This window comes from Strix uralensis, chromosome Z (genome assembly GCF_047716275.1).
Source record: "Strix uralensis isolate ZFMK-TIS-50842 chromosome Z, bStrUra1, whole genome shotgun sequence".
Classification (NCBI taxonomy): Eukaryota; Metazoa; Chordata; class Aves; order Strigiformes; family Strigidae; genus Strix; species Strix uralensis.
In genome coordinates, this window is record NC_134012.1 from 61,977,307 (window position 1) to 62,004,111 (window position 26,805).

Sequence of the window (26,805 nt, forward strand, 5' to 3'; positions counted from 1 at the left end):
TGGGTGAGACTGAGAGAGGAAAATAAAAGCTTTACTTAGAAGTATGTAAGGCTACTTGTTGATTATTTTCACTTACGTCTTTAGGAATTAACTTGGCAAGTTGCTTTCTGTTGCTGTTTTCCCTTGTTCTTCCCCCAAATCTACACTAGACCATAGCATTTCAGATTACTGTGTACATAAAGGCTATCAGCTATAGGTACACATGAATGTGAAAAGTATTATGCCCTCTTTATGAATTACCACAGGCCCTTGTTGTTGGCACTGCGTTTTGGTTTTCATTTTTTTTGAATAGTAATCTGAAGTGACTGACCCCCTTCATATGGGTTTCCTAGCTCTTCAACTAATGACTCCTCAGGTAAAATCAACAAAATGTAATTGCAAATGTGCACCTGTATGAACTGAAAGTACTTTTCATTCTTTCTGAAAGAGAAATTTAATATTTTGCTGCAGACAAATAAGATCTAGTAGAAACTATAGTTCTGTTTTGCACTTGCTGGAATGACACCACTTGCTCTAAATTACATGTTCCAGAGGGGTGCTCCCCAAGAACTGAAAACCTTATTTTTCCTTCAGTATTTTCTGATAGTGCTATCTGCAACAATGAGTCATCATCTACTGCTCTTTCCAAGCATCTGCAGCCCTCTAAAAGAGACATAGGGTCTTTTAATGACATATATAATTCCCTGTATTACCTCAGTGAAAAAAACCTCCAGTATTCATTGTTTATCTTGCTTAATGAAACTAAATGTGAAACGACAGTAAAATCTCGGACTTTGATGTGAATCTTAAAAATGCTAATGCTAATGTTAAAAATCTTAATTATTGTCTTAATTTTTACTCACTTGGCTCAGTAGAAGATAAGCAACTTCAAATCTGAAACAGCATACCATTCTAACTTGTTTATACTAGTCTTTCTGAAGTATTTTAAGGGTTTAAAATACTTGGTCAAAAGGATTACCCTTACAAAATGCTTTTTAGTTGTTTTCTCTCAACTGACCAAAGTTGCAGCAATGTTCAATTCAATGTAACTAAATTCACTGAGGCATCAGCTGAGATTTGGTATAAACTGCAACTCTAAATAAATGTATGTCTTACTAACACAGCTGGAAATATTTCACTTTAACAAAACTGATATTCCTTGTTTTAATAAACTTCAGCACTTCAGTTTATGAAACCAACATTTTACAAATAAAATTAATCAGATAAAAAGACTTTTTTCTCATTTGAGATTACTTTTCTCTTTTTTACTTTTCTCCGGACACATTCATATCCATAAAAGTTACCCTGGTTTTTTTTGTTTATGTGAGTGATACTGCAAGTAAGGCTGTATTTTCCTAGCTTATTAAAAAAAAAGAGTAACTGGCAAAAAGAAAACCTGCATTTCTCTCACCTGCTTAGGCGTCACCCCAGGCATGAGAATGTCCAGTGCAAAATCTGACAGACCAAGCGAAATCACCGGCCGGTCGCTTCCAATGCATTCACTGGGAAGAGATCTGGTAGTATCTTTATACCTTAAAAAGAAGGAGGAAAGACTTTTTTAAAATATTGATTTTTGTTATGTCTTTCTAAAAAGAAGGGTCTTCAGAACTAGTAAAGACGTTTGACAATGCTGAGTAGCTCCAGGAGTGACCAGGAAATTTCACTCCTTCATGAGCTGAGGAAAACATAGTTATCAAGCACTTACTGAAGTAGTTTCTCTGAGCAGACAAACTAGTTTGGAAAACATTAGCTGAAAATGTAACCTGTCATCTCATCTAAATAACTGTTTGATGTATATGGATGTACAGATAGAGAATTAACTCACTATAAAATGTCAAGTACTGTTAATCATTCACAACAGTTTTGGGGTTTTTTTAAGACTACGTGCCTGATGTATAATTCAAGGCAGATTAAATTTAAATAATATGTAAAGGGGAAATTTTTATTTCCAACACCATGACATCTATAGCAACTCCTATTGTAAATAGCAAAGTAAACCAGTAAATTTTACAACTTCACATGAATATCAAAGTCTGTATCAAATGCAATGTATAAACAAATTGTAAAAAAATGTAGATCACTCTAAGGAACTAAATGATAAGACATCTGAAACATGATGCAACACTGATAAATTCTGAATATATATAGTCAGGTATATATATAAATATAGAAGTGACATGGTAACTACAGTGCCCAATATACCTCACAAACAGTAAAACACTGTTTTGGAGACTTAAGAGGCTACTTCTCTTGTCCACACTACATTAAAGTTTACCTGTGCAATTTTGCATTCAAACTCTCCTGAAATTTCCCAGTATTGCCCAGTTTTAAGCTAGTTGATGCTTTCTCATTAAAACATAATTTTATACTGCAAGATAACTTGAGCAGCTAAAATAGATTTACTCCCTATGTAGTCTCAAATACACTTGCGGTGTTATCTAAAAAGTTCCACTAATTGATGTTTTACCATCCTAAACTCACATTGTATAGAGCAGCCTATGCATAAAACAAGTTTCTGTCTTCAATATGACAAGAATGCCATTTAAAAATTGCAGAAAGAAAATTCAGAACAAGTGAGCAAAACTGAACAAGTATCAAATGCATTTTTATCTAGGACATGCATTTTCATAATTCCGTATCTTAAGTGACTGCATGCATTGAACACAGAAGGTCTTCCTGCATAACCCACCTCTTGAAGACAGAAAGCGGGCTTCTGAAACCCAAACAGATGTTTTGAAAACCAAGAAACAGTATTAGAAGGTTGTTAATGAGGCCAGCCATGTCCACCCTGCTGTTTTTGGCCTGATTAAGCGAGCAGAAAAAGGGCAGTGCAGTTCTATCAGCTGTGATCCTGACAATTAGCTGGCAGCAGCAGCAGTATCAATTCACCACTTCATTATTATGTGCTCTCTGGGCATCCTCTAGCTTCTGACAGACCATCTGTCCTGGAAGGTGACGTGCTGTAAATCAGGGACGTGGATAATGCTATGTTGTCTTTATTATTAGCTGTAAAAATCTGTTGAAGAATCTTCTTGCAGATAGATGACACTGTACTTCTATCCACTTAAGGACCTGAGAAGAAGTAGCACTCCTGATGCTTTGTGTCCAGGTTGTGCAGTTAAATCTGCATGTTACTTCTCAATCCACAGTGCTGGAGACTCCAAGTGGCATCGCAGGAACCAGCATCAGTCATCCTTCAGAACATGTAAAAATAGAAGCAGATAAAGGATGACTAACACATTACACCGTTAGTTCTCAGCAAATCCTTGCTGAGGCATTTTAATACATTTTTCATACATGACTTTCACCAGCTTTAGTCCAACTCAGTAAAGATTGCACCAAGTCTGTCGATTCCTTCTTTTCCACCCCTCCCATCCATACAGGGTCAGAAACTGACACATTTCATATTGATATAAAAAACACTCTCAAACACATTTTTCATGATAGGAAAAAATATGAAAAATCCCTCAATATGCAAAAGGCAAAGCATGGAGTATTTCACCATACAAGCACAGGTATGATGTGTTCTACAAGCAGCAAAAAACAGCCTAACACTGACATCACAAGAATCTAGGTTTGTAAATTTTATCAACTATCACTAAATGTTTCTGCACATATTGCAGGCTGGGAGAATATTTTACTTTTACTACAACCTATAATAGACCATTATGTCATTAAGGTATCTGTTTCTTATGTCATTTACTTACTTTTTATAACCATTTCAGAAAATTGATACAAATTATTTTTGGAACTACTGCAACATGAACTATTGAGATCAGACTGCTTTATATTAGTTTAATATTTATATATTAAGGTTATATCAATATAAATCATTGCACTCCTCATCACTTTAACTGTTCTTTCTTTCCCATTTTAGTTGACACAACATTTCAATTTCAAAACTTTTAAGTTTTTTTATAAGTATGCTAGAAAATCACGTGTGTTACTTAAGACATATACTGGAATTTTTATTGAGCATTGCAGTTCTGGCATAAGAAAAATTTCAAGTCATAATAAAAATAAAAATCTTTGAAATGTATCACGTAGTAAGTATTTTAAGATAAGTAATAATAGGAAAAAACACCCAAAAGCAACCATCTCCCACCCCCTGGAAGACATAGTCAAAATAATGCTATAAGGACGAAATAGAAAACGATTCTGACATGAAATAAAAGTAAAAATCACGTGTTTTACAAAAAAATTACTTCCATCACAGGAAACATGTACTGAAAAGGCTGCTTATTAAACAAAAGTGCTTATGCATAGACTAAGAAGCCATGCTGGCCACTTGCCTGTTGTTTGGCAGCTACACTAGATTTGCACTGAACTATTTGTAAAAACCTGATTACATTAATCATCATTAAAATTGCTTATTTTATTCACTGAAGGATGACACAAAAGATTCAGTCACAAACAACTAAAAATAGACTTCATCTCGGTTGTCAGCCCACCAAAAACATGCCAAAGCTGTCTGAAATAATTCATGCAAGCAATGATACAAGCCTAATTCTTTTTTTTTAACGTACATTTTCATGTCTTCACTTCTGTGGTTTAAAATTGTTTTCACGAGTGAACTGTGGAAAGCTGCAACACGTATAAAGGACTATAGTATGATGAAAACCAAAAATCATTTAAAAAGAAGACAACAGGTGTGATATGCTTCAAAAAAGTTAAGACAAGGCTTCATTACTTTTACTCTTTAAGGTATAATTATGCAACAGCAACTGTTCAGCATCTTTGTAAGCCACCAGGCTGGAAGTTTTAAAATTTGTGTTACCCAAGGAATTATACCTTTATTTTCAGACCATACTGTAAAAACACCCGACAAGCAAGAACTCTGAAGAACAGAGGCAGGAAGAATACACTGGATTTTAACATATACAGAATTACAACTTTCTGACTTAATTTTTTGTGATCTGAAAAGATATTTCCCAGTGACTTGAAATAAAAACAAACATTTAATTTTTTCCAGCTTCAAGACATCTGAGATTGATTACACCAAGTTGTTACAAACATCTACCTGATTTACAAATTAATAAAAGGCAACTACTGAGAAACCTGACCATTAGAAGTCCCTCCTCATCTGAAATATGAGAATAAAAATTCTCACTGCAGAGTTAAACATGGTAATAGCAAAAAATCACGGGAACACACCTTAATGTTACAGAGGAATATCTGACGATTCATGGGTTTAGAATGCTGACCACAAGAGACAGAAAAAAAGAATCATAATCCAGAATTACCCAAAAAAGCAAGGACATTAAATCTGTAGTGAGAGCAATACATGTATGCCTAACATCTGTACATTCTACTTAAAAAATGGCCCAATTTCATCAACAAGCTGTGTTTTTACCTACAGTTTCATCAGCTTCATGGATATGAAATGGATAAAAATTCAATGCACCCGGCACGGAAGATCAGACCCCTGCACAACCAAATTTTACATTTGGGAGAAAAGAATAAAAAAAAAAAAGGCAGCACTATCATGAACAGAATTCAATGTCATTTCAGATATGATGCAATACACGAGAATACCAGACAACAAAGGAAAAAAGTGAGGATGAGAGAATCATTAACAAGATTACACAGTTACTTAGGTTCATTGTGTGGACATCTTGATACCACTGTTTTGCTTTCAGTTTGGGATGAGAGATCCCAAGGGAACAGAAGTAGTGAAGTAAATAAAACATAATTAAAGACAAAGTCTGGAGTAAAATGAGAGAAGGGGAGAAGAAAATTAGATTGGGAAATGTAAGCATGTTACTTCATCCCACATGACCCACCCAGACATAATAGAAGACAACAATACAAAACAAGGGAGTGAAAAAAAAAAAACCTGCCAACAGCAACTAGCACAAAGAGACCTTACTGAATAGGCTGAGGGAAAAAAGAAAAAAAGAAGTGGCCAAGAAGATGGAATTCAAAATAGCACGCAAAATAAAGTAACAGTATTTCAGTGTGATGTTGTACAAATTAAACAGTGAGTCTTTCAAAAGAATAGCAATTAAATAATCAATTTCCAAAAATCAGCTACAGAAAAAGAAAGCTCTGTATTAACCACAAATTCATGAAGGACATTATAAAAATTTCTTGCTTCCAGTTTAGTAACTATAACATTTTATATACAGTACCTAGTGAAGAAGCCAGAAGAAGTGACCTCACCTTCAATCACCCCTATCATCAAAGAAAAAAATTGCCAAAGCTTACTGGCATTAATATGAAAGTTGATCACAGGTGGTAATTTCTCATAGTTCAATCTATTTTCTTGTTTCTGTGAAGAATATGGTGGTGATTTGTGTTAAAAATATAGTGACTTTAATGTGAGGAGCAGGTATGCTGCTGGTATTTTGCCACGTACATAAGTTAAAGGAGATTTACTGTGGTTTTATTGTTAAAATGGTTCGGAGTTCTTTTTCTGTAAACACAGACTCCTATGGACTGCTATTGCGCAATGGAAAAGTACTGGAGGGACCCCTGTCAGAAGCCCCTAGCACACCAGAAAGACGCAGGAAAGTTCGAGAGACTCTACTGCGCATGTGCAGACTGGGGAAGGTTCGAGAAACTCTAATTGCGCTTGCGCAGCCAGGAGGTGGAAACTTTTTGGGAAGAATTACACCCATTTTGTGAATATGCATGAGGGTAGACTATAAGGGGGGTGGCACAGCTCCACCTAGTGTCTGTCGGTGCAGAGCAGAAAGCCCCCCCTGCTCCCTGGCGTACTGAGCTTTTGGTTTCACTTGTTGCAATAAATTTATAAAAGTTACTTTATGGCCCTGCCTCTGTATTTATAACATTTCTTACACATTGAAATAATGGAATTGATCAAGGACTACCCGAGTTCTGTCTTCAGATAGAGCACAGAGTTCACATACCATCTTAGGACAAAACTTTTAGCTTAAGCAACAACTGGGTATACAAACAATAGTTAAGTTCAACAAATGAACTAGAGCTAGACCTCCCAAGTTGACGTACTTTGCTTCTAATAATACAGGAAAATCAGTATGTTGTGGGATCAGCTTAGGAATTCATTAATGCACTAAATACAGGCACTTACGACACTTTGGTCAAAGAGGCACACAAGAAGCGTCTAGCAAGAAGCTGTCAAATCAGACAGCCTCTTGAACCTCAACGTCAATTAAAAACATCTCACAACCAGTTGAGTATCTAGGGGTTGTGAGTGCAGCTATCAGAAACACAGATGCATAATGGTGATGACACCAGACTAGCAGGAGTGGCTGATAAACCAGAGAATCACTCTGCCAGTCAGAGAGACCTTGACAGGCTGGAGCAGTGGGCTGACAGCAATCTCATGAAGTTCAACAAAGAGAAGTACAAAGTCCTGAACCTGGAGAGGAACAACCCCAGTCATCAGTACATGCTGGGGGCCACCCAGCTGGAAAGCTGCTTGGCAGAAAAGGCTTTGGAGATCCTCATGAACACCAGGCTGAACATGAGCCAGAGATGTGCCCTTGCTGCAAAGGAGGCTAATGGCACCCTCAGCTGCATTAGCCAAAATATTGCCAGCAGGCCAGGGAGGTGATCCTTCCCCTCTACTCAGCACTGGTGAGGCCACACCTGGAGTACTGCACAGTGAAGCTGGTGAAGGGTCTAGAGGACAAGTCTTATGAGGAGCAGCTGAGGGAACTGGGGTTGTTTAGCCTGAAGAAAAGGAGGCTCAAGGGAGACCTTATTGCTTTCTACAACTACCTGAAGGGAGGTTGCCAGTCTCTTCTCCCAACTAACAAGCGACAGAACAAGAGGAAATAGCTTCAAGTTGCACCAGAGGAGGTTTACATTGAATATTAGGAAAAATTTCTTCACCAAAAGGGCTACCATGCATTGGAACAGGGAAGTGGTTGAGTCATCATCCCTGGAGGTATTTAAAAGAGACACACGTAGATATGGCATTTAGGGACATGGTTTAGTGGTGGACTTGGCACTGTTATGTTAATGGTTGGACTCGATGATCTTAAGAGTCTTTTCCAACTTAAGCATGATTCTATTCCATGACAGGACCAGAGGAAATGGGCACAAACTGAAACACAGGAGGTTCCCTCTGGACATCAGGAAATAATCCTTCATTGTGAGGGTGACTGGACACCCAGACACAGTTCTAGGCACCTGGCTGTAGGTGGTTCTACCTGAGCAGGGATGTTGGACAGGATGACCTCCAGATGTCCCTTCCAACCTCAACCATTCTCTAAGTCTGTAACAATAAATTGTTTCAACCTTTAAAAATAATATATAAGGCCATTTCAGTATGTTAATTAACAGTAGCAAAACAATTTTAGAGAAATAGATGGCAGGTGATGTGGGGTTGTAACCATGCAAGTTCTAGCATTCCCCACGACAGGGAGAAGATAAAAGGTACCACGGATACATGATACCAAGGATTTTCCCTTTGGATTGTGGTGGCAGATGATGAAAAATATCTGTTTTCCAAACTAAGGTCTCTCAGTTACTTTTACAACTCCCCTGCCCATACAGGGCAATGAATGGGTAAGAAAATGTCAGGAAATCCAAGAAAATTCTCCTCAGATAAGCTGCTTTTACAGATTAAAATTCTTTAGACAACAACGAAAACATGATTTCAGAAAACATAGGGCCTACACAGTTTTTAATGCAATGTATGGTCAAACAAATATAGGCCTGTATTTAGAATTTTGGGGTTTTTTTAAAAAGTATACCAAACTTTTCGAATAATACATTTATCATCTTAGAAAATTCTTCCTTAAAGCTTTGTTATGTTGTTTGTGGAGAATTGTTTACTTTCCCTTGAAGCATTTTTTTTTTACAGGAAAACATTTAGAAGATGATTATAAATCATCCAAAAACTGAGGTTTTTTTAGAGTAGAAGTAGTTGCTTCAAACTACAATTCATCAGACTGTTCCTCCAAAAAGATATGGTTTCATCACATTCCAAACCCATTGTAACTATACACTGCCTTGTATTTTCCTCTTCCTCTTGCTCTGAACTGGTTCAGAAAGCTGATGGCATCCCCCTTGCCCATCCCAGCAGTGTGTTAATCTTCCATCAGATCAACTGGTCACTGTGTCAGCAGGCAGCTGCTGTACTTCTATCACAAAAGAAATGATGTGAGCATGCAGCTGGAGCTGGAAAGGAAGCCTATTTTGTCAGCAATCCACACTGAATTTGGTGTAATATTAAAGATATTTTTTTAATGTTGTCAAATACAGTTTGATTCTTGGTTTAATTTAGCTTTTACAAATTCGTATGTTCTGCTACCAAAATATTTTTCAGATATGGATACCAAAGGAAAAAAACAGGTATGATTGTTGTTTTTATAAACAACGTCTTCTAAAATTTGATCTGCTGAGCGTTAAGTACGGTGCATATTTTTGAAAGAAATATTTCATGATGATGAGAAACCTACTGTCCACTTCATCAGAGGAAGCACGGTATTTATACACTGAATAAGGAACTGCGACTTGTATTTTCTTGTATGTATTATGGCAGTGAAATTGGATGCTTTTGAAATGGAGTTACTCTTTGCAGGCTTTCTGTATATATCAAAATTGGACAATATGTGTTTCTTTTCTATTTGACTAGAAGTATTAAATGAAAATTCATATTAAGCAGTGCTTAAAAAGATGGTTTATAAGGGCAACATCATTTATGAAAAAAGTTGAATACATTAATAACTTATTTTGATGGACTTTTCTGACCTGTTAATCATTTCTGTGCTCTTTATTCAATGAAGCATTTTTTAAATGGGTTTCCTACTGCAAGAGTAAGTTTTACTTACTATCTGAAGACAGATTATCTGTACCAAGAAAAATCAATACAGCAAAATCCTTCAAATGCTCTGTCAATTCAGTAGGTATGGAGAGTTTTACCTACTAGACAGCTTTCTTTTGAAATCAACTGAAGTTTTATACAGCAAAGTAATAGAGGATGAAGAACTGTCATTTATACTCTGCCTTTCCCTTTTGGAGATCAACAGGTTCACAACATGACCTGCAGGTTCCTAACTGCTATAAAGAGCGAGAATTACAAAGATATCATAAACCATATCACCCCAAGACATAAGCAAACCCTGTTCAGTGAACAATAAAGGAAATATTCAAATTGCACTTAGTAGGCAACTCATACAGCAATAGCAGTCGCAGAATGAGAAACAAAAGAAGGTAAGAAAACAAGTTATAAGATGTGTTTATGCAAAGCAAGAACAAGAATATTATTTCCAAGATTAGGCAAAAAAAAAAATTTATAAAATAATTACTAATTTATAGAATAAACAGAGACTAAAACCAGTCTCAGAATTATTTTGTGAACATCAGGAAATGCATGAAGAAAAAGAGAAGAAACAAGAGAAGCAAAAAAGCACAACTCAAGAATTGTCAGAATTGCTGTCACCCCAGGCTCCAAGTCTGCACACAGCTGCCATCCTTGGCACCTCTGAGACAACTGAAAGGGGTAAACGTCAAAGCCTAAGCAGATCTGATTTTGTCAGATCAACTTCTAGAATAGTTGATTTTCTAAACAGTGAAAACAGAACAAAATGTGTAAGATAAAAAGATGCAAAAGGTTTAACTGCTACTTCGCAATGTGATCTTACCAAGCAGCCTCCTTGCTTAAGACTTGCTTATCTCCCAACAAGTAGAGATGTCCTAGGACTATCTTCGCAGTCACATTCTCTCCCCTTTAAAGTAAGTATGACAAATACCATTCCTGAAAACAATGCACACTCAGGTGTGATACAAAGAAATACCTAAAAGAGAAGAAAATTTAATACTGCACAATTAGAGATACATGATGGTGTGTTTCAGACCAAAACAAAACTATTTTCTTAGAAATTCTGGACACTTAAAATCAATTTCTGAATTCTAAGCTGAGATTAAAAAATGTGATACACAATTCAAGGTAAGATTTTTATTTATTTTCTCCATCATCATACTGTAAAGTATTAGGCATAAGCTTGTTTAAGAATGAAGTATTGTACTTAATTTGATAGAACAGTAATATATAAGCAAACCACCACACAAATTCCTTTCCTGCTCATATTAATATAAATGTGCTTGCATTATTAAAACATTATAAGATTTCAAGCAGAAATCCAGAACCTAAGAATTCTGGTTTAATCCCTTCTGACCCAGTGTATCAGAAGACAAAAAATATAAGCTTAGCATTTTACTACGTAAGTTCCCTTGCTAAGATCTGCAGACACCTCACAAGAGAAACTGGAACATGCTGGGACACAATCAGGTTTTCTTAGCTGCCCAAGTACAACCACTACTTACTGAAAATTAAAATAAATTAAGATGTACTAGAAATCTCCCTTAGGAAACAGCAAAAATTGGTTACTTTTCCCAACCTGAGTACACGTGAATCCCACTGTCCTCTGGACTCTCAAATTCTACTACAGGGATGAAAATGGAAGATAATTCAAAAGCCATAATGAAATCTCTTCAGTTTTAAAGAAGGGACTCAGTTTTTTGGCTCAGTATTTATCTCATTGCTTATGACCACTCTTACGGACCCTATATTGGTGTTGCAAGTGTTGCAACCTCCACACACTCAGTGGTAAAAGTGGAGGTAGGTATTTAAATGCAAAATTTAATAATTTTTTTTTTAAAAAAACCCCACCTGGTAATTATTTTATGTATTTTGCATTGTTTGCATTTTTCGTCAAAATGCAATCTCTATCCCGTCCTATTCCATCTGTCAGGTAATTATTTTGATTCTCTGAGAAGGCAGAAATTAAAAAGGCTGGTTTTCTCAGTGACTTTCATTAAGCATGATGTAATTGATTTATACCAATACACTGCTCTGAATGGTGTTTGTTAAGTAACAGCTCCTATGGAAGAAGTAAGGGAGCCAGAGAGGACTCAGAAACACAGAATTTATCAGGAATCAATCCACTACTGGAGCAGGGGATGGGATGGCTTGATAGATGACAGCAACAAATTATACATCGCTGGAAGCAAGCCTTTAAATACCTTTCAAAGATCATGTTAACGGTAGACCAGATCTTGAACAAAAAACTTAAAACTTTTGCCCTAATGTCATTCTATTTAGAGATCTCATTTTACATAAGAGTTAAGAAGAGCCTAGAAAATACAGCTTGCAGGCTACAATAAATTTTTATGATGCACCTTCATTTGTCTGTTTTACCTTTCCCTGGAATACGCCACTCTAACTGGGTATACGTCCTGGTTTAGCCAGGATAGGATTAAGTTTCCCCAGCAGTGGGGGGTAAGCTCTAGCACGTTTATTCATATATCATGCTGACGTCACATCCTGGCGCCGAAGCAGGACAGTCGGTTACTGCGTGTACTTTGGGATTGGCTCTGTTCTCACTGCTGTATTGGTAGAGATTTTGCTCTGTTCATTGGTATTACTGTTACTCTTATTGTTATTGTTTGTTGTGTTGCTGTTGCTCTGTTGTATTAAACCTCTCCTTATCTCAGCCCTGGGGCTTTGTATTTCACTCCCTTCATGGGGGAGGGGCAGTGGCCACATGGTCTCAGACCCCAGCAGGGACTAAACCATCACAATTTTGGCACTCAATGTGGGGGACGAGAAGGCTGAGATAAGAACAAAAGGAGAAGGTGTGTTAGAGCCATCTGTTAGGTGTAATTTTTTTTTTTGTTTTTATTTGCATTTGTTTGATAAGAAACGTTTGCAATGCTGACCAATTTGCTTGCGTGGTGGGGCTGGATTAATCCTTATATCCATTGTGTGTTCCCAGTGCTGGTGTTTGTTGTCGGTGGAAAATGTGTCAAGGGTCTTATTTTGCTGTACTGGCTACTGACTGCTTATAATGTGCTTGCATCACTGCTTGTGGGGGTGAACTGGTACCTGTTTGCTGTCTGGGCTTTTGTTAGGGGTCTCACCCCCTCTATGGGTGAGCCAGGGGAAGAGATCCTCTCAGTTTTTGAGAGTTTCAGCTATCCCTGGAGCACCCAGGCCAGTGTGCTTGCGGCTCTGTGCTTTCTGAATGTCTGCCAGGTCTTCTTTTGGGCCATGCGGTACTTCTCCAATAATGGCACCACCCGGAAACCTGCCCTGAGGGCAGACAGTTATAAATGGCAAGGTGTGTGGGAAAAGATGGGCAAGTGCCTGAGTCAGTGGTCACCCCCAATGCTTTGGGATTTCACTCCTGAACAAGTGCAAAGCCCTGATAAACTGGTGGAGTGTTTGGAAGAGGTGTGCTGCCAATCTGACAAACCCTGGAGAGACACAACTCGTTGCGATGTGCTGTGGGCTTGCCCATGCTTACTGCACTGCCCTTAACACTGATCACTGCCCTCAAGGGGGAGAAAGGGCTGCAGGATCTGAAAGTGAACTTACTGGTGCAGCAGCTGGGCCAGGGGGACAGGCAGTGCCAGTACCAGTCGCCTCCACCAGCACAGCAGCTGGGCCAGAGGGACAAGCAGTACCAATATCAGTTGACCCGATACGGAAAACCAAATATACCAAAAAATCCCCTCACAGTGTACAGGGTGATAATGAACCAGGCCCATCACGAGAGCAGGAGGAAGAGCCAGAGGTAACCATCAGATCTCTATCCCTCAGTGAATTGCGAGATATGTGGAAGGATTTCAGCCGCATTCCAGGCGAGCAAATTTGCACCTGGCTGCTCCGATGCTGGGATAGTGGAGCTGCTGGTTTGGAATTGGAGGGGAGAGAGGCCAAGCAGCTGGGACCTTTAGCCAAGCAGGCTGGTATTGACAAGGCAATAGGGAAACAGGCTCAAACCCTCAGCCTCTGGAGGCAATTCCTGCTCGGTGTGAGGGAGAGGTACCCCTACAAGGATGATGCTCTATGTCAGCTAGGCAAGTGGACCGACATGGAGAAAGGCATCCAAAACCTCAGGGAATTGGCTGTGTTTGACATGGCCTATGGTGATCTGAATGATGAGCGGTCACCAGTGGATCCAGATCAGGCCCCTTGCACACAGCTGATGTGGTGGAAGTTCCTGCGAAGTGGACCAGAGGCACATTCCAAAGCATTAGCAGTAGCGTCCTGGTGGTGAGACACCCAGACTCAAACAGTGGATGAAGTGATAATCCAGCTCCGGCAATATGAGGGAAGTCTCCCTTCCTCCCAACATGCTTTGGTTTCAACTGTAGAGGAACTGTCTCAGAGGCTCCAGAAAGTGGAAGAGGACATGTCCTACGTTCCACCTGCACGGGCCAATGTCTCAGCTATTAGAAGCAGGCGCTTCCCCACCCAAGAGAAGGGCAGTGCAAGACACACACCACGGGGCACCCTGTGGTTCTTCCTCCGTGACCATGGGGAAAACATGAGGAGGTGGCATGGGCAGCCCACTCCCGCCCTAGCTGCACGAGTACAGCAGCTGAAAGGGAAGACCACCATGAAAGGGGAGTCTTCCAAGAGAGACGCAGCTCCAGTGTCTAGTTGGAAATCCCCCAGACAGAATAGAATGGCCAACACTATGCTTGACCCTCTTGAGGGGACCAGGAAGTCATTCTTGCAGGAGTCACTCTTAGATCAAGTGAGTGATGGTGAGCAGGATTAGAGGGGCCCTGCCTCCAGCCAGGTGGAGGAAAGGAATAATCGGATTTACTGGAAGGTGTGGATCCGATGGCCTGGCACATCAGACCCACAAGAATATAAGGCCTTGGTAGACGCTGGCGCACAGTGCACCCTGATGCCATCAAGCCACAGTGGGGTTGAATCCATCTGTATCTCCGGAGTGACAGGGGGATCCCATCAGCTGACCCTGTTAGAGGCTGAAGTAAGCTTAACTGGGAAGGACTTGCATAAGCACCCCATTGTGACTGGCCCAGATGCCCTGTGCATCCTAGGTATAGATTACCTCAGGAGAGGGTACTTTAAAGACCCAAAAGGGTACCGGTGGGCCTTTGGTATAGCTGCCCTGGAGGAGGTTGAACAATTGTCCACCTTACCCGGCCTCTCAGAGGACCCCTCGGTGGTGGGGTTGCTTAAGGTTCAAGAGCAGCAAATGCCAATTGCCACCAAGACGGTGCACTGGCGGCAGTACCGTACTAACCGAGATTCCCTGGTCCCCATCCATCAGCTGATCCGTCGACTAGAAAGCCAGAAGGTGATCAGCAAGACTCATTCACCTTTCAACAGCCCTACATGGACAGTGAGAAAGTCTAATGGCAAATGGAGACTAACCGTGGAGTACCGTGGCTTGAATGAGGTTATGCCAGCCATGAGTGCTGCAGTGCCGGACATGCTAGAGCTCCAGTATGAGCTGGAGTTGAAGGCAGCCAAGTGGTATGCCATGACTGACATCGCTAATGCGTTCTTTTCCATTCCAATAGCACCAGAGTGCAGGCCACAGTTTGCATTCACTTGGAGGGGTATCCAGTACACCTGGAATCGATTGCCCCAGGGGTGGAAACACAGCTCCACCATTTGCCATAGACTGGTCCATACTGCACTGGAGAAAGGTGGGGCTCCAGAACACCTGCAGTTCATTGACAATATCATTGTATGGGGGAACACAGCTGAGGAAGACTTGGAGAAAGAAGATAATTGAAATCCTCCTGAAGGCTGGTTTTGCCATCAAGTGACAGAAAGTTAAGGGGCCTGGAAGGGAGATTCAGTTCCTAGGAATAAAATGGCAAGATGGGCGTCACCACATCCCAATGGAGGTGATAAACAAGATAACAGCCATGGCCCCACCAACCACTAAAAAGGAGACTCAGTCCTTCCTGGGTGCTGTGGGGTTCTGGAGGATGCACATCCCAAACTACAGCCTGATTGTGAGCCCTCTCTACCACGTAACCCACAGGAAGAAGGATTTTAAATGGGGCCCTGAGCAACAACAAGCCTTTGAACAAATTAAGCAGGAGATTACCCAGGCAGTGGCCCTCGGGCCAGTCCAGGCAGGGCAGGAGATTAAGAACGTGCTCTACACCGCAGCCGGGGACAATGGCCCTTCCTGGAGCCTCTGGCAGAGAGCACCTGGGGAATCCCGAGGCCGACCTCTAGGTTTTTGGAACCGGGGATATAAAGGCTCTGAAGCTAACTATACACTGACTGAGAAGGAGATACTGGCAGTGTACGAAGGAGTTCGAGCTGCCTCAGAAGTGGTCGGCACTGAGACACAGCTCCTCCTGGCACCCCGACTGCCGGTGCTGGGATGGATGTTCAAAGGAAAGGCTCCCTCCACACATGCAACAGATGCCACATGGAGTAAATGGGTTGCGTTGATAACGGGCTCAAATAGGGAACCTCGACTGCCCAGGATTAGTGGAAGTGATCATAAACTGGCCAGAAAACAAAGATGCTCTGATGTCACCAGAACAAGAGGTGAAATGTGCCGAGGAGGCCCCACCATATAACGAGTTGCCAGAGGAGGAGAAGCGATATGCCCTGTTCACTGATGGGTCTTGTTGTATTGTGGGGAAACATCGACAATGGAAGGCTGTGGTGTGCTATCCCACACAACGAACCACTGAAGCTGTTGAGGGACAAGGTGAATTGAGCCAGTTCGCAGAGGTGAAAGCCATCCAATTGGCTTTGGAGATTGCTGAGCGAGAAAAGTGGCCGAGGCTCTATCTCTACACTGACTCGTGGGTGGTGGCAAGTCCCCTGTGGATGTGGTTGCATCAATGGAAACAGAACAACTGGCAATGCAAGGGCAGACCCGCCTGGGCCGCTGAAGTATGGCAGGATATTGCAGCCCGGGTGGAGAACCTCGTTGTGAAGGTGCGCCATGTGGACGCCCATATACCCAAGAGTCGGGCCACTGATGAACATCAACACAACCAGCAGGCAGACCAGGCTGCTAAGATTGAAGTGGCTCAGGTGGACTTGGACTGGCAGCGTAAAGGTGAACTGTTCATAGCCCGGTGGGCCCATGAGACCTCGGGCCACCAAGGCAGAGATGCAACATACAGGTGGGCTCGAGACTGAGGGGTGGACCTCACAATTGACACCATCCCAGAGATCATCCACGGATGTGAGACATGTGCTGCAATCAAACAAGCCAAACAGGTGAAGCCCCACAGGAATGGAGATCGATGGATGAAATATAAATATGGAGAGGCCTGGCAGATCGACTACATCACACTGCCACAGACCTGCCAAGGCAAGCGCCACGTGCTCACAATGGTGGAAGCAACCACTGGATGGCTCGAAACTTATCCAGTGTCCCACGCCACCGCCCGGAACACCATCCTGGGCCTTGAAGACCGAGTCCTGTGGCGACACAGCACCCCAGAGAGGATTGAGTCAGACAATGGGACTCACTTCCACAACAACCTCATAGATGCCTGGGCAGAAGAACACGGCATCGAGTGGGTCTACCACATCCCCTACCACGCACCAGCCTCTGGGAAGATTGAGCGCTACAATGGACTGTTAAAAACTACATTGGGGATGCAACCTTCAAACACTGGGACACACATCTGACAAAGGCCACTTGGTTAGTCAACACAAGAGGATCTGCCAATCGAGCTGGCCCGGCTCAGTCAAAACTTCCACGTGTTGTAGATGGGGATAAAGTCCTTGTGGTGCGCATGAGGGACCTGCTGGGAAAAATGGTCTGGGTTAGTCTTGTGCTGGGCAAAGGCAAACCCATCCACGGGATTGCTTTTGCTCAAGGACCTGCATGCACCTGGTGGGTGATGCAAAAGGATGGAGAGGTCCAATGTGTGCCACAAGGGGACTTGATTGTGGGTGAAAACACACCGTGAGTTATAATGTGCTTTTGTTAATTTTTCTTTGTCAATGCTAATTGCTAAATGGCAGCTGGATGTGATGCACATGATATAGAATAAAGGGGTGGATTATGTCCTGGTTTAGCCAGGATAGGGTTAAGTTTCCCCAGCAGTGGGGAGTAAGCTCTAGCCGGGTTATTCATATATCATGCTGACGTCACATCCTGGCGCCGAAGCAGGACAGTCGGTTACCGTGTGTACTTTGGGATTTGCTCTGCTCTCACTGCTGTATTGGTAGATATTTTGCTCTGTTCATTGGTATTACTGTTATTGTTGTTGTTTGTTGTGTTGCAGTTGCACTGCTGTCTTAAACCTCTGCTTATCTCAGCCCGGGGCTTTGCATTTCACTCAGTTTGTGGGGGAGGGGCAGCGGCCGCGTGGTCTCAGACCCCGGCAGGGACTAAACCACCACAGCATATTTTAGTTGTCCTTTGTCAGTAATAAAATACAGAAGAAAAGTAGCAAGACTGTCAGGATCGTTTACCAATCTTTCCACTAGTTTAATTAACAATATTCTACTGTTTATTTACAACAATAACTGAATCTAAACAGATAAACCATACACTAACCTCTTAGGGAAAAAGAGGGGTATCTTCAGAGAAGATTGGCTTCTTTCACAAAGAGAAATTCCACAGTCTCTCAAGAATAGCAATAACCTAAAAAAAACCCCTTGAGCTTCAGATTTTCAGAGTCTTTTATTGTACCCAGTATCAAGTTATTTTGCTACTCCAAATCCTATAAGTAGTAAAAAAAGCTTATTGAGACAGTTAAAGTATAGTTGAATACCATACTTGAAGCAGTGCAGGGACAGACCCAAGAAACCTTCACCCTCAATTCTCTCTCCAAAGCAGATGCAACAGAATCAAGAGCAATGGCAAGCCATCAAACACTTAAGAATAAAATTTCCCTGTTTGCATATAATTTAGAAAGGTCACAATGTAAGAGAGCTTACTTTTACAGCAGATACTGGTGTTGAGTTAGACACTAGGAAAATACTGAGATTACAGGGCTACAAGGTCAAATACTTCAAAAGAGCAGGGTGTGAGGGGAAGAACATTTGCTTACAGACTTCATGTAATTCCTTTTTCCACATATGCTTTAAAACAGAGCCTTTTGTCCACCTCATTGAAAGGTATGGAATTAAATCAAAACCATGGAAGAATCCCATAGACACAAAGGAGTGAATCCTGGTTTTATAGTGCAGAGCAGACTTCAGGCAGTGCAAACCCCAGCAGAAAATACACCTCTGGAAAACTGCTTTGTACTTTCAAGCAAAAACCTACCCTTTGTCCCTAATCCATTCTTCCTCAATTCCTTCAAACACCTCGGAAGATTTCATAAGGTACACTCTCCAAAACCACACTTATTGCTGTCCCATGTGTTACAGCATTATTTTCCTAATCATCCAAATAACCTGGTAAAAAATACACAGCTAGAATGACACTTCAAATGTAGCGCCTTTTGTAAAACAGAGTAGAAGTCTAGAAATGAGCAAATTATTTTAATAAAAGGCCTTTAGTATTTACTCTGGTAATTGAACAAAACAGGTGTGATTCTGGAAATCTCTAAAAAATGATATATATGCAAATATATCTCACAACATTTAAGTGACAGTCTTTACATTTAAATGGTATGAATGACAGAGTAATTACAAATTGTATGAATCTACCTTGCAGCAACACACTTAGGTTGAAATTGTTCAGCACACAAGGAATTGCCAGTGCACACAGCAACAGTCCAAAACAGTAACCTTTAATATACCAACTCAACTACAAGATATATGTCGGAGCTGTAATAATACCCTACTAATTTGAACTAAATAATTCTACATGATGAAAGGCAGCAGATAAAAGCCATGCCAAACCTCTTCCCAAATAAAATTAAATCTGAATATTCACCACCTGTCAATCAGGAACACCATGCTTTATTCTAAAAATAGAGGCAGAAATAAAAGAGAACTGCCGATTTCCACCCCCCCACACCCCGCTACTTTTAGAATATGATATAAATTCAAAGCACAGTTACCTAGGACTACAACTGCCTTTTACTACTTCCAAATATCAGCCCGTGTTTGAAGTTAGGAACAATTCATTACAGACAACTAAAGAATGTTTAATTAGGTAACTGTCCAGCATTACAGAAGAACTGCACAGTAAAAGTTCATCTCAGAGACTCAGCCACAGAGCAGTAATAAAACTGTGGCACGAACAGCAGAAAATTAAAAATTAAAGGAGACTAATGGATACAAAGACCCAATTTACATATTTCATTTCAGCATTTTCCCTATTTTAAGGTTGAGTTTTACAGCCTCAGTGACATTGCAAACATTTCGAGAAGCCGGTTAGAAGTTGTGACAACTAACACCTGAAGTCAAACAAATTACACATACATAGCCACAGATGACTCGTTCCTTTTAGAGGAATACTGCATGCTGAAAATTAATATAAATTTAGAATTGTAAATACAGAAAATGAAACCGTATAATTCTTATGCTTACTAACATCAGGTTATAGCAGTAAGGATTTTCAATCTGGTTAAGAGAAAGGTTTATGTGGTAGGATTGTGCATCCTTTTCTCAACACACTCCAAGTTTGTTTCAAATTCGCCGAACTGGAAGAAGCTTCAAAATTCTCCAGTATGGCCAATGATGAGAAGAAATAGATTCAGTCCTTTTTCCCATCCGGGGATCGTGTGCAGCATGGCTCTGCTTGGCCTCCTGCTCAACACCTTCTGCTGGTTCAGCCTCATGAATACCAAGTCCTGCCTCTCACACAGACTGTGGAGAGGGGACAGTCCCAGGACATCTGGGACTCTGGTGGGGACTTTTTGGGGAAAGGAAAGGAAGGTGCTGAGCAGATAGGCAAGCAATCAGAATGGGAAAGGTGTGCTGGCAGGTTAAGTGCAGATACAAACTCAGAGGAAACCAGAGCATGCTGTTCTGCTGTTCACAGCCTATAAATTTAGCTTTCAAGTTTTGGACACAAGCTAATAGAAAATGAGAGGCATTCACAAAATGGGGACATGAAAGCTGGTGAACAAGCCACATGCAAACTTTTTCAAAGTTCTTCTGCAAAAAGTTCAACAGTTCTCAAGTTTTCTCTTGAGCAGCATTACTGCTCACTTCACGTCATCATTTTTCCCTCAAGACAATAGAAATCTGCCTAAAAAGTAGCAAACAAAACACCTTCCCCCCCTCCCGCCCCGCTTTTGCTTCAATTACAGCTAGCTTCAACAGAATCCTAGGGTCGTATAATTGTCTGACAAGTGTCAGAAAGAAAGGTAGCGTTTCTTTATCTGGACATTTACTTGCACTATTTTGCAGATCTAATTTGTTTAAATTTTAAATAAAATGAACGAGAGGAAAACCATTTAGCCTGTTCTTTTCTTCATCACTTCCAGGTTTATTTCAGTTCGTAATCAGAATGTCTTCAGTCCTATTAATTTTTAATCTCCTACATAATAATCAGTTTACCCTGATATGCAAGGCTTCTTTAGATATGACAGAAATGCCAGGCCTTATGGTCAGAACATGAATTCCTAGCCAAACTGGAACACAGCGAACAGAAAAGCATTTCTAGTCCTAAGTGCTAGAGAAGAAGCAATGAGATCCACCATATTTCTGGGCTTGTCAAGAGACAACAGGGACAAATTTCACCAAGATAAAGGCCAACCAAGTGCATTTTAAAAAATAAAACCATTATCACAACCCATGAAAGGGTATCAGAGCCACTGCAGCCCACAGACTCATCACTCTGACATATAAAAAACCATGAAGCATCACAAACATTTCTAATTCACAGATGAGATGCCTCTTTTTTTGCACAAGTTTTTCAGTTAGCCAAAAAAGGAAACGTGTAAGATCAACAGTCCGCTATTCAAACTAACTAGTATGCAGAAGGAGATTCAAGCTGTCTGCATAAGTATCGACAAGCCAGGTTTCAGAAAGGCTCACAGTTCCTTTATGCTAGACTCTCCAAGGCAGTCATCATATTGAATACTGAATGCTCTTAAAAATACAGCCTACACATGATTTGTCCACATGAGCGCAAGTCTAACCCCATGAACTCAGCTGTATTACTCACAAGGTTCACTCATGTACATATGCACGGGAAAGCTGGCCAAGATCCAGGCTGCATAACCACCATGAAATGGTAAGCACATAGGTAGGTTTGTAGGAATGTTGGAATGATTTTTATTTGTAGTATAACAGACACTATTTTTTCTGATTTGTGATTTTCATAATCAAGTTTCCAGAAGAAAAACTGTTTTGGCACTAGTTCAATTAAAACCTAATAAAACTAATTTGCTAATAAAAATTCGTATAGAATTGTTGTTCTTAATTTAAATCAAGAATACATATTAATGCTTCATTTTAATGCAGTGGCATGGAAGAACTACAAACTAGAAATAAGAGACTGTCCTTTCAGAATCAGATTTGAGAAGAAACTCGTTTACATATTTGTATTTTGTCTAGCTCAGCTACAGCACCTTCACATTAGTTTAGTGAACTTTATGAACCTGTAATAAAAATAAAATTTTAAAATAAAGGGAAACACTTAAATTAACATATTAATGCTAATTAAGGGCATACTACTGAACTTTGATAATGGAAAAACAGTTTATTGAAAGGTTTCATACGTACTGCAGTGCTTATTAGAAATTTTACCAATGCAACACAGGCTTACCTACCTCCACATAACAATTTTTCGTAGTATTTTAGCTCCTCCTAGCATAACATCATCTGTTTCCTTAGCAAGAAGTCCCAAATCCCCCACTCGCAGTTCCCCACTCCACAGGACTGATTTTTCTGACAGGGTGAATGCTACGGAGCAATAGGGGGTGTTCATCAAGGAGAGAAGAAATAAAAGTCACTCATCTGCTGTACAGAAATAGTAGTAGAAAAGCTTAAACAAAAAACAAACCCCCCAAAAAAACCAGGATCCTTGAACAGAATATTTTTTAGTTTGTAGCATTTTTTTACATGTCTAATACTCTTGTAAATGATAAACAGAGTATTTTGTTTTCCTACATTTAGTTCCTCCCAGGACAAGAACATGCATTTTTGCAGGAAAATAAAAAAATAAAAGTCAGTATAGAACTTTCCAAAATGCTAAATTACAAAATAATGAAGACTACTATGTATTGAGCTAATTACAGCTTTTTTTTTCTTTCACTTATCTCTCAAGGGCTAAGCAAAACATTATACAGATTTTTAGCATGTTACTTCTAGTTTCAGACACACATTTTTACTCAAGCTAAGTCCCAAAAACTGAATCCCAAGACTTCAGATATGCAGCAGTTGAAAGTAATTAGATAGAAAATGAGATCTGAGAGCAAAGTAAAAAAATTTCAAAGAATAATTTTTTCCAGTCAGCACTAAAAGTTGTTCACACAAAGATTTCATTGTCAAATTGTAAGTCTTCCTTAACCATTGATAAAATAGAAAGAAACCAGACTTTTTAATGTGTTTTGGTGTGAAATATGACAAGAGTTTTGTACAACAAAATTTGCTCAGTTTGTGGTAATGGAAAACCAAGCCAGCTATAAGCAGACTTAAGCACACTACCAGAAAGGTCAGTACCTGCATCAGTTGTTGAGAGCAGTTAAAATTTGTAACACTATTACTATCTCAAGTGATGAAACACTTGTTTTTCTAATGGATTACATTAAGTAACAGTTTAATATAAGGCAAGTTATTTCACTGACTATTAAAATAAATTGGTGTAAAATAAAAATAAGGTAGTAATTACAATAAAGTGCTTTAAAAAAAATCCAACTGCACCAGCTAGCCCATAGAAACTGGATAGCCTAAACAACCATCACGGAAAGGGGAGACAGACTTTAGTATTACACATTAATTCTGCTTCTAATACTCTTAATGCTGGTACGGAGGCATACAGTTGTCAGGGAACATACAACAAACTCCAAAATCACCATGGAGTACAGCGCTTAACTGCCACTACCCTTTCAAATTAACTTTGTAATTTCCACAGTTACAAACATACCATAAATATGTTGGATTTACCTGAACCGCCTTCTGGCAATACAGGCTTAAAATCAAGATACTAAAGAAGCTGCAAATCAAAGATGCCTCTTCATTCCCACATTCAGTCTGTTATTGTCATGCCTGTCTCTAAGCCCGGATACTGCCAACAGAATCTCATGTTCAGGCACCAGAGAGGCACAGACACTAGGGGATGGCAGAGAGAACAGAATTGTTTAGGTTGGAAAAGACCCTTAATATCATCAAGTCCAACTGTTAACCTAACACTACAAGTCCATCACTAAACCATGTCCCTAAGTGTCTTTTAAACACTTCCAGGGATGACAATTCAACCATTTCCCTGAGCAGCCTGTTGCAATGCTTGATAACCCTTTTCATGAAGACATTTTTTTTAATATCTAATCTAAACCTCCCCTGGTGAAACTTGAGGTCATTGCCTCTCTTTCCTATCACTTGTTACTTGGGAAAAGAGATCAACACTCACCTGGCTACAACCTCCTTTCAGGTAATTGTAGAGAGTGATAAGGTCTCCTTAAGCCTCCTTTTCTCCAGGCTAAACAACCTCAGTTCCCTCAGTGGCTCTTCAGAAGACTTTCTCTAGACCCTTCACCAGCTTCGTTGCCCTTCTTTGGACACATTCGAGTAATTCAATGTCCTGCTTGTAGTGAGGGGCCCAAAACTGAACACAGTCATCGAGGTGCGGCCTCACCAGTGCCGAGTACAGGGGTAAGATCACTTCCCTGTCCCTGCTGGCCACACTATTTCTGATACAAGCCAGGATACCATTGGCCTTCTTGGCCACCTGGGCACACTGCTGGCTCATGTTCAGCCGGCTGTCAGTCAACACCCCCAGGTCCCTCTCTGACTGACAGCTCTCCAGCCACTCCTCCCCAAGCCTGTAGCACTGCTGGGGGTTGTTGTGGCCCAAGTGCAGCACCCGGCATTTGGCCTTATTGAAACTCCTGCAGTTGGCCTTAGCCCATCGCTCCAGCCTGTCCAGATCTCTCTGCAGAGCCTCCCTACCCTCGAGCCGATCAACACTCCCACCCAACTTGGTGTCGTCTGCAAATTTACTGAGGGTGCACTCAATTCCCTCATCCAGATTATTGATAAAGATATTAAATAGAACTGGCCCCAATACTGAGCCCTGGGGAACACCACTTGTGACTGGCAGCCAACTGGATTTAACTCCATTTACCACAACTCTTTGGACCCAGTCAGCCAGCCAGTTTTTTACCCAGCAAACAGTACACCTGTCTAAGCCACGAGCAGACAGTTTCTGCAGGAGAATGCTGTGGGAAACAGTGTCAAAGGCCTTACTAAAGTCAAGGTAAACAACATCCACAGCCTTTCCCTCATCCACTAAGTGGGTCACCTTGTCATAGAAGATCAGGTTTGTCAAACAGGACCTGCCTTTCATAAACCCATGCTGACTGGGCCTCATCGCCTGCTTGTCCTGTATGTGCCATGTGATAGCACTCAGGATGATCTGATCCATAACCTTCCCTGGCGCCAAGGTCAGGCTGGCAGGCCTGTAGTTCCCTGGATACTCCTTCTGATCCTTCTTGTAGATGGGCGTCATATTTGGTCACTCCCCTTGTTTGCCAGGAATGATGATAAATGATGGAAAGTGTCTTGGTGAGCATTTCCACCAGCTCCTTCAGTACACTTTGGTGGATCCCATCTAGCCCCATAGACTTGTATAAGTGGTGTAGCAGGTCACTAACCATTTCCCCCTGGATTATGGGGCTTCATTCAACTCCCCATTCCTGTCTTCCAGCTCAGGGGGCTGTGCGCCTCAAGAACAACTGATCTTACCTTTAAAGAAAGAGGCAAAGAATGCACTAAGTACCTCAGACTTTTCCTCAGCCTTTGTCACTTTGTTTCCCCCTGCATCCAATAAAGGATGGAGATTCTCTTTAGCCCTCCTTTTGTTGCTAATGTATTTATAGAAACATTTTTATTGTCTTGTATGGCAGTAGCCAGACTAAATTCTAGTTGGGCTTTGACCCTTCTAATCTTCTCTTTCCATTACCTCATGACATCCTTGTAGTTCTCCCGAGTTGCCTGCCCTTTCTGCCAAAGGTCATTAACTCTTTTTCCCCCCCTGAGTTCCACCTAAAGTTCTCTGTCCAGCCAGTCAGGTCTTCCTCCCTACCAGCTCGCCTTTTGGCACATGGGTGTAACTTCAAGATTTCCTTCTTAAAGAATATCCAGCCTTCCTGGACTCCCTTGCCCTTCAGGACTGCCTCCCAGGCGACTCTGTCAACCAGGCCCCTAACATGCCAAAGTCTGCCCTCTGGAAGTCCGAGATAACAGTTCTGCTAACCCTCCCTTCTTTACTTCTTCAACAATCAAAAACTCTTATCATTTCATGATTGCTATGTCCAAGACAGCCTCAAACCATCACACCACCCAAAAGTCTTTGGAAACTTGTTACATGTTGTATCAAATGGTTACCTGGTGCAATCTGTTGAGATTTTTCAGTTTTTCAGCATGTAGCAAACAAACATTCTTATCTTGTCAGCACTCTCTTGCTAAAGAATCACCTAAGCTCTTCATTTGGTATGGTACTATCCTTAAAACTTCATTGCATTCTGCAACCACTACATGTCACTATTAAACAAAGAAAGACTAAGAAAGTTTTCAGTTAGGTTTATAAAGTTTTATGTAGATGGATTTTGTTATTGTTAAGGTAAGAGCCACCTTAAAAAATATGGAGCTGAAACTGCCTGTTTAAAAATATTAACTAAACCAAACCAAACAAAAACCCAACCAACCAACCACACCACCACTCCCCAAAAACCAAAACAAACCACCACAGATACCTTTCGGTATCCTAACCTACTAACAAACAGGACTGCAAGATCATTAAAATTGTATCTACAATTTAAGAAATGATATAGTAAGTAACCATTAACTAGGTCATTGCTTTACAAAAAGTAACCTAATGCAACACATACTACTTTTTCTTTGAGGTGGAGGGTACACCATGCAGGTACACTATGCAGAGAAGTTTCAGTTCAACACCTGAAACAGAAGTGATTGCTTTAACAAAAACAGTGATGTTACTCTTTTGTTGAAGACTGCTACACAAATGAAAAAAAGCTCCTGCTGGAAAATTAATTGCCTTA

General features: G+C 40.7%; 1 protein-coding gene across 7 annotated transcripts in view; it reads right to left on the reverse strand.

The window, feature by feature from the left end:
- Window positions 1–26,805, reverse strand: part of PAM (peptidylglycine alpha-amidating monooxygenase) — a 147,444-nt gene that overhangs the window by 77,903 nt on the left and 42,736 nt on the right. For all 7 annotated transcript variants that reach the window (XM_074855930.1, XM_074855927.1, XM_074855929.1 and 4 more), the window contains exons 2-3: window positions 2,669–3,173; window positions 1,391–1,511 (exon numbers count right to left, since the gene is read on the reverse strand). In XM_074855930.1, coding sequence (XP_074712031.1) covers window positions 1,391–1,511; window positions 2,669–2,760 — 213 coding nt within the window. In that variant the 5' untranslated portion in view covers window positions 2,761–3,173. The remainder of the gene's footprint in view (window positions 1–1,390; window positions 1,512–2,668; window positions 3,174–26,805) is intronic.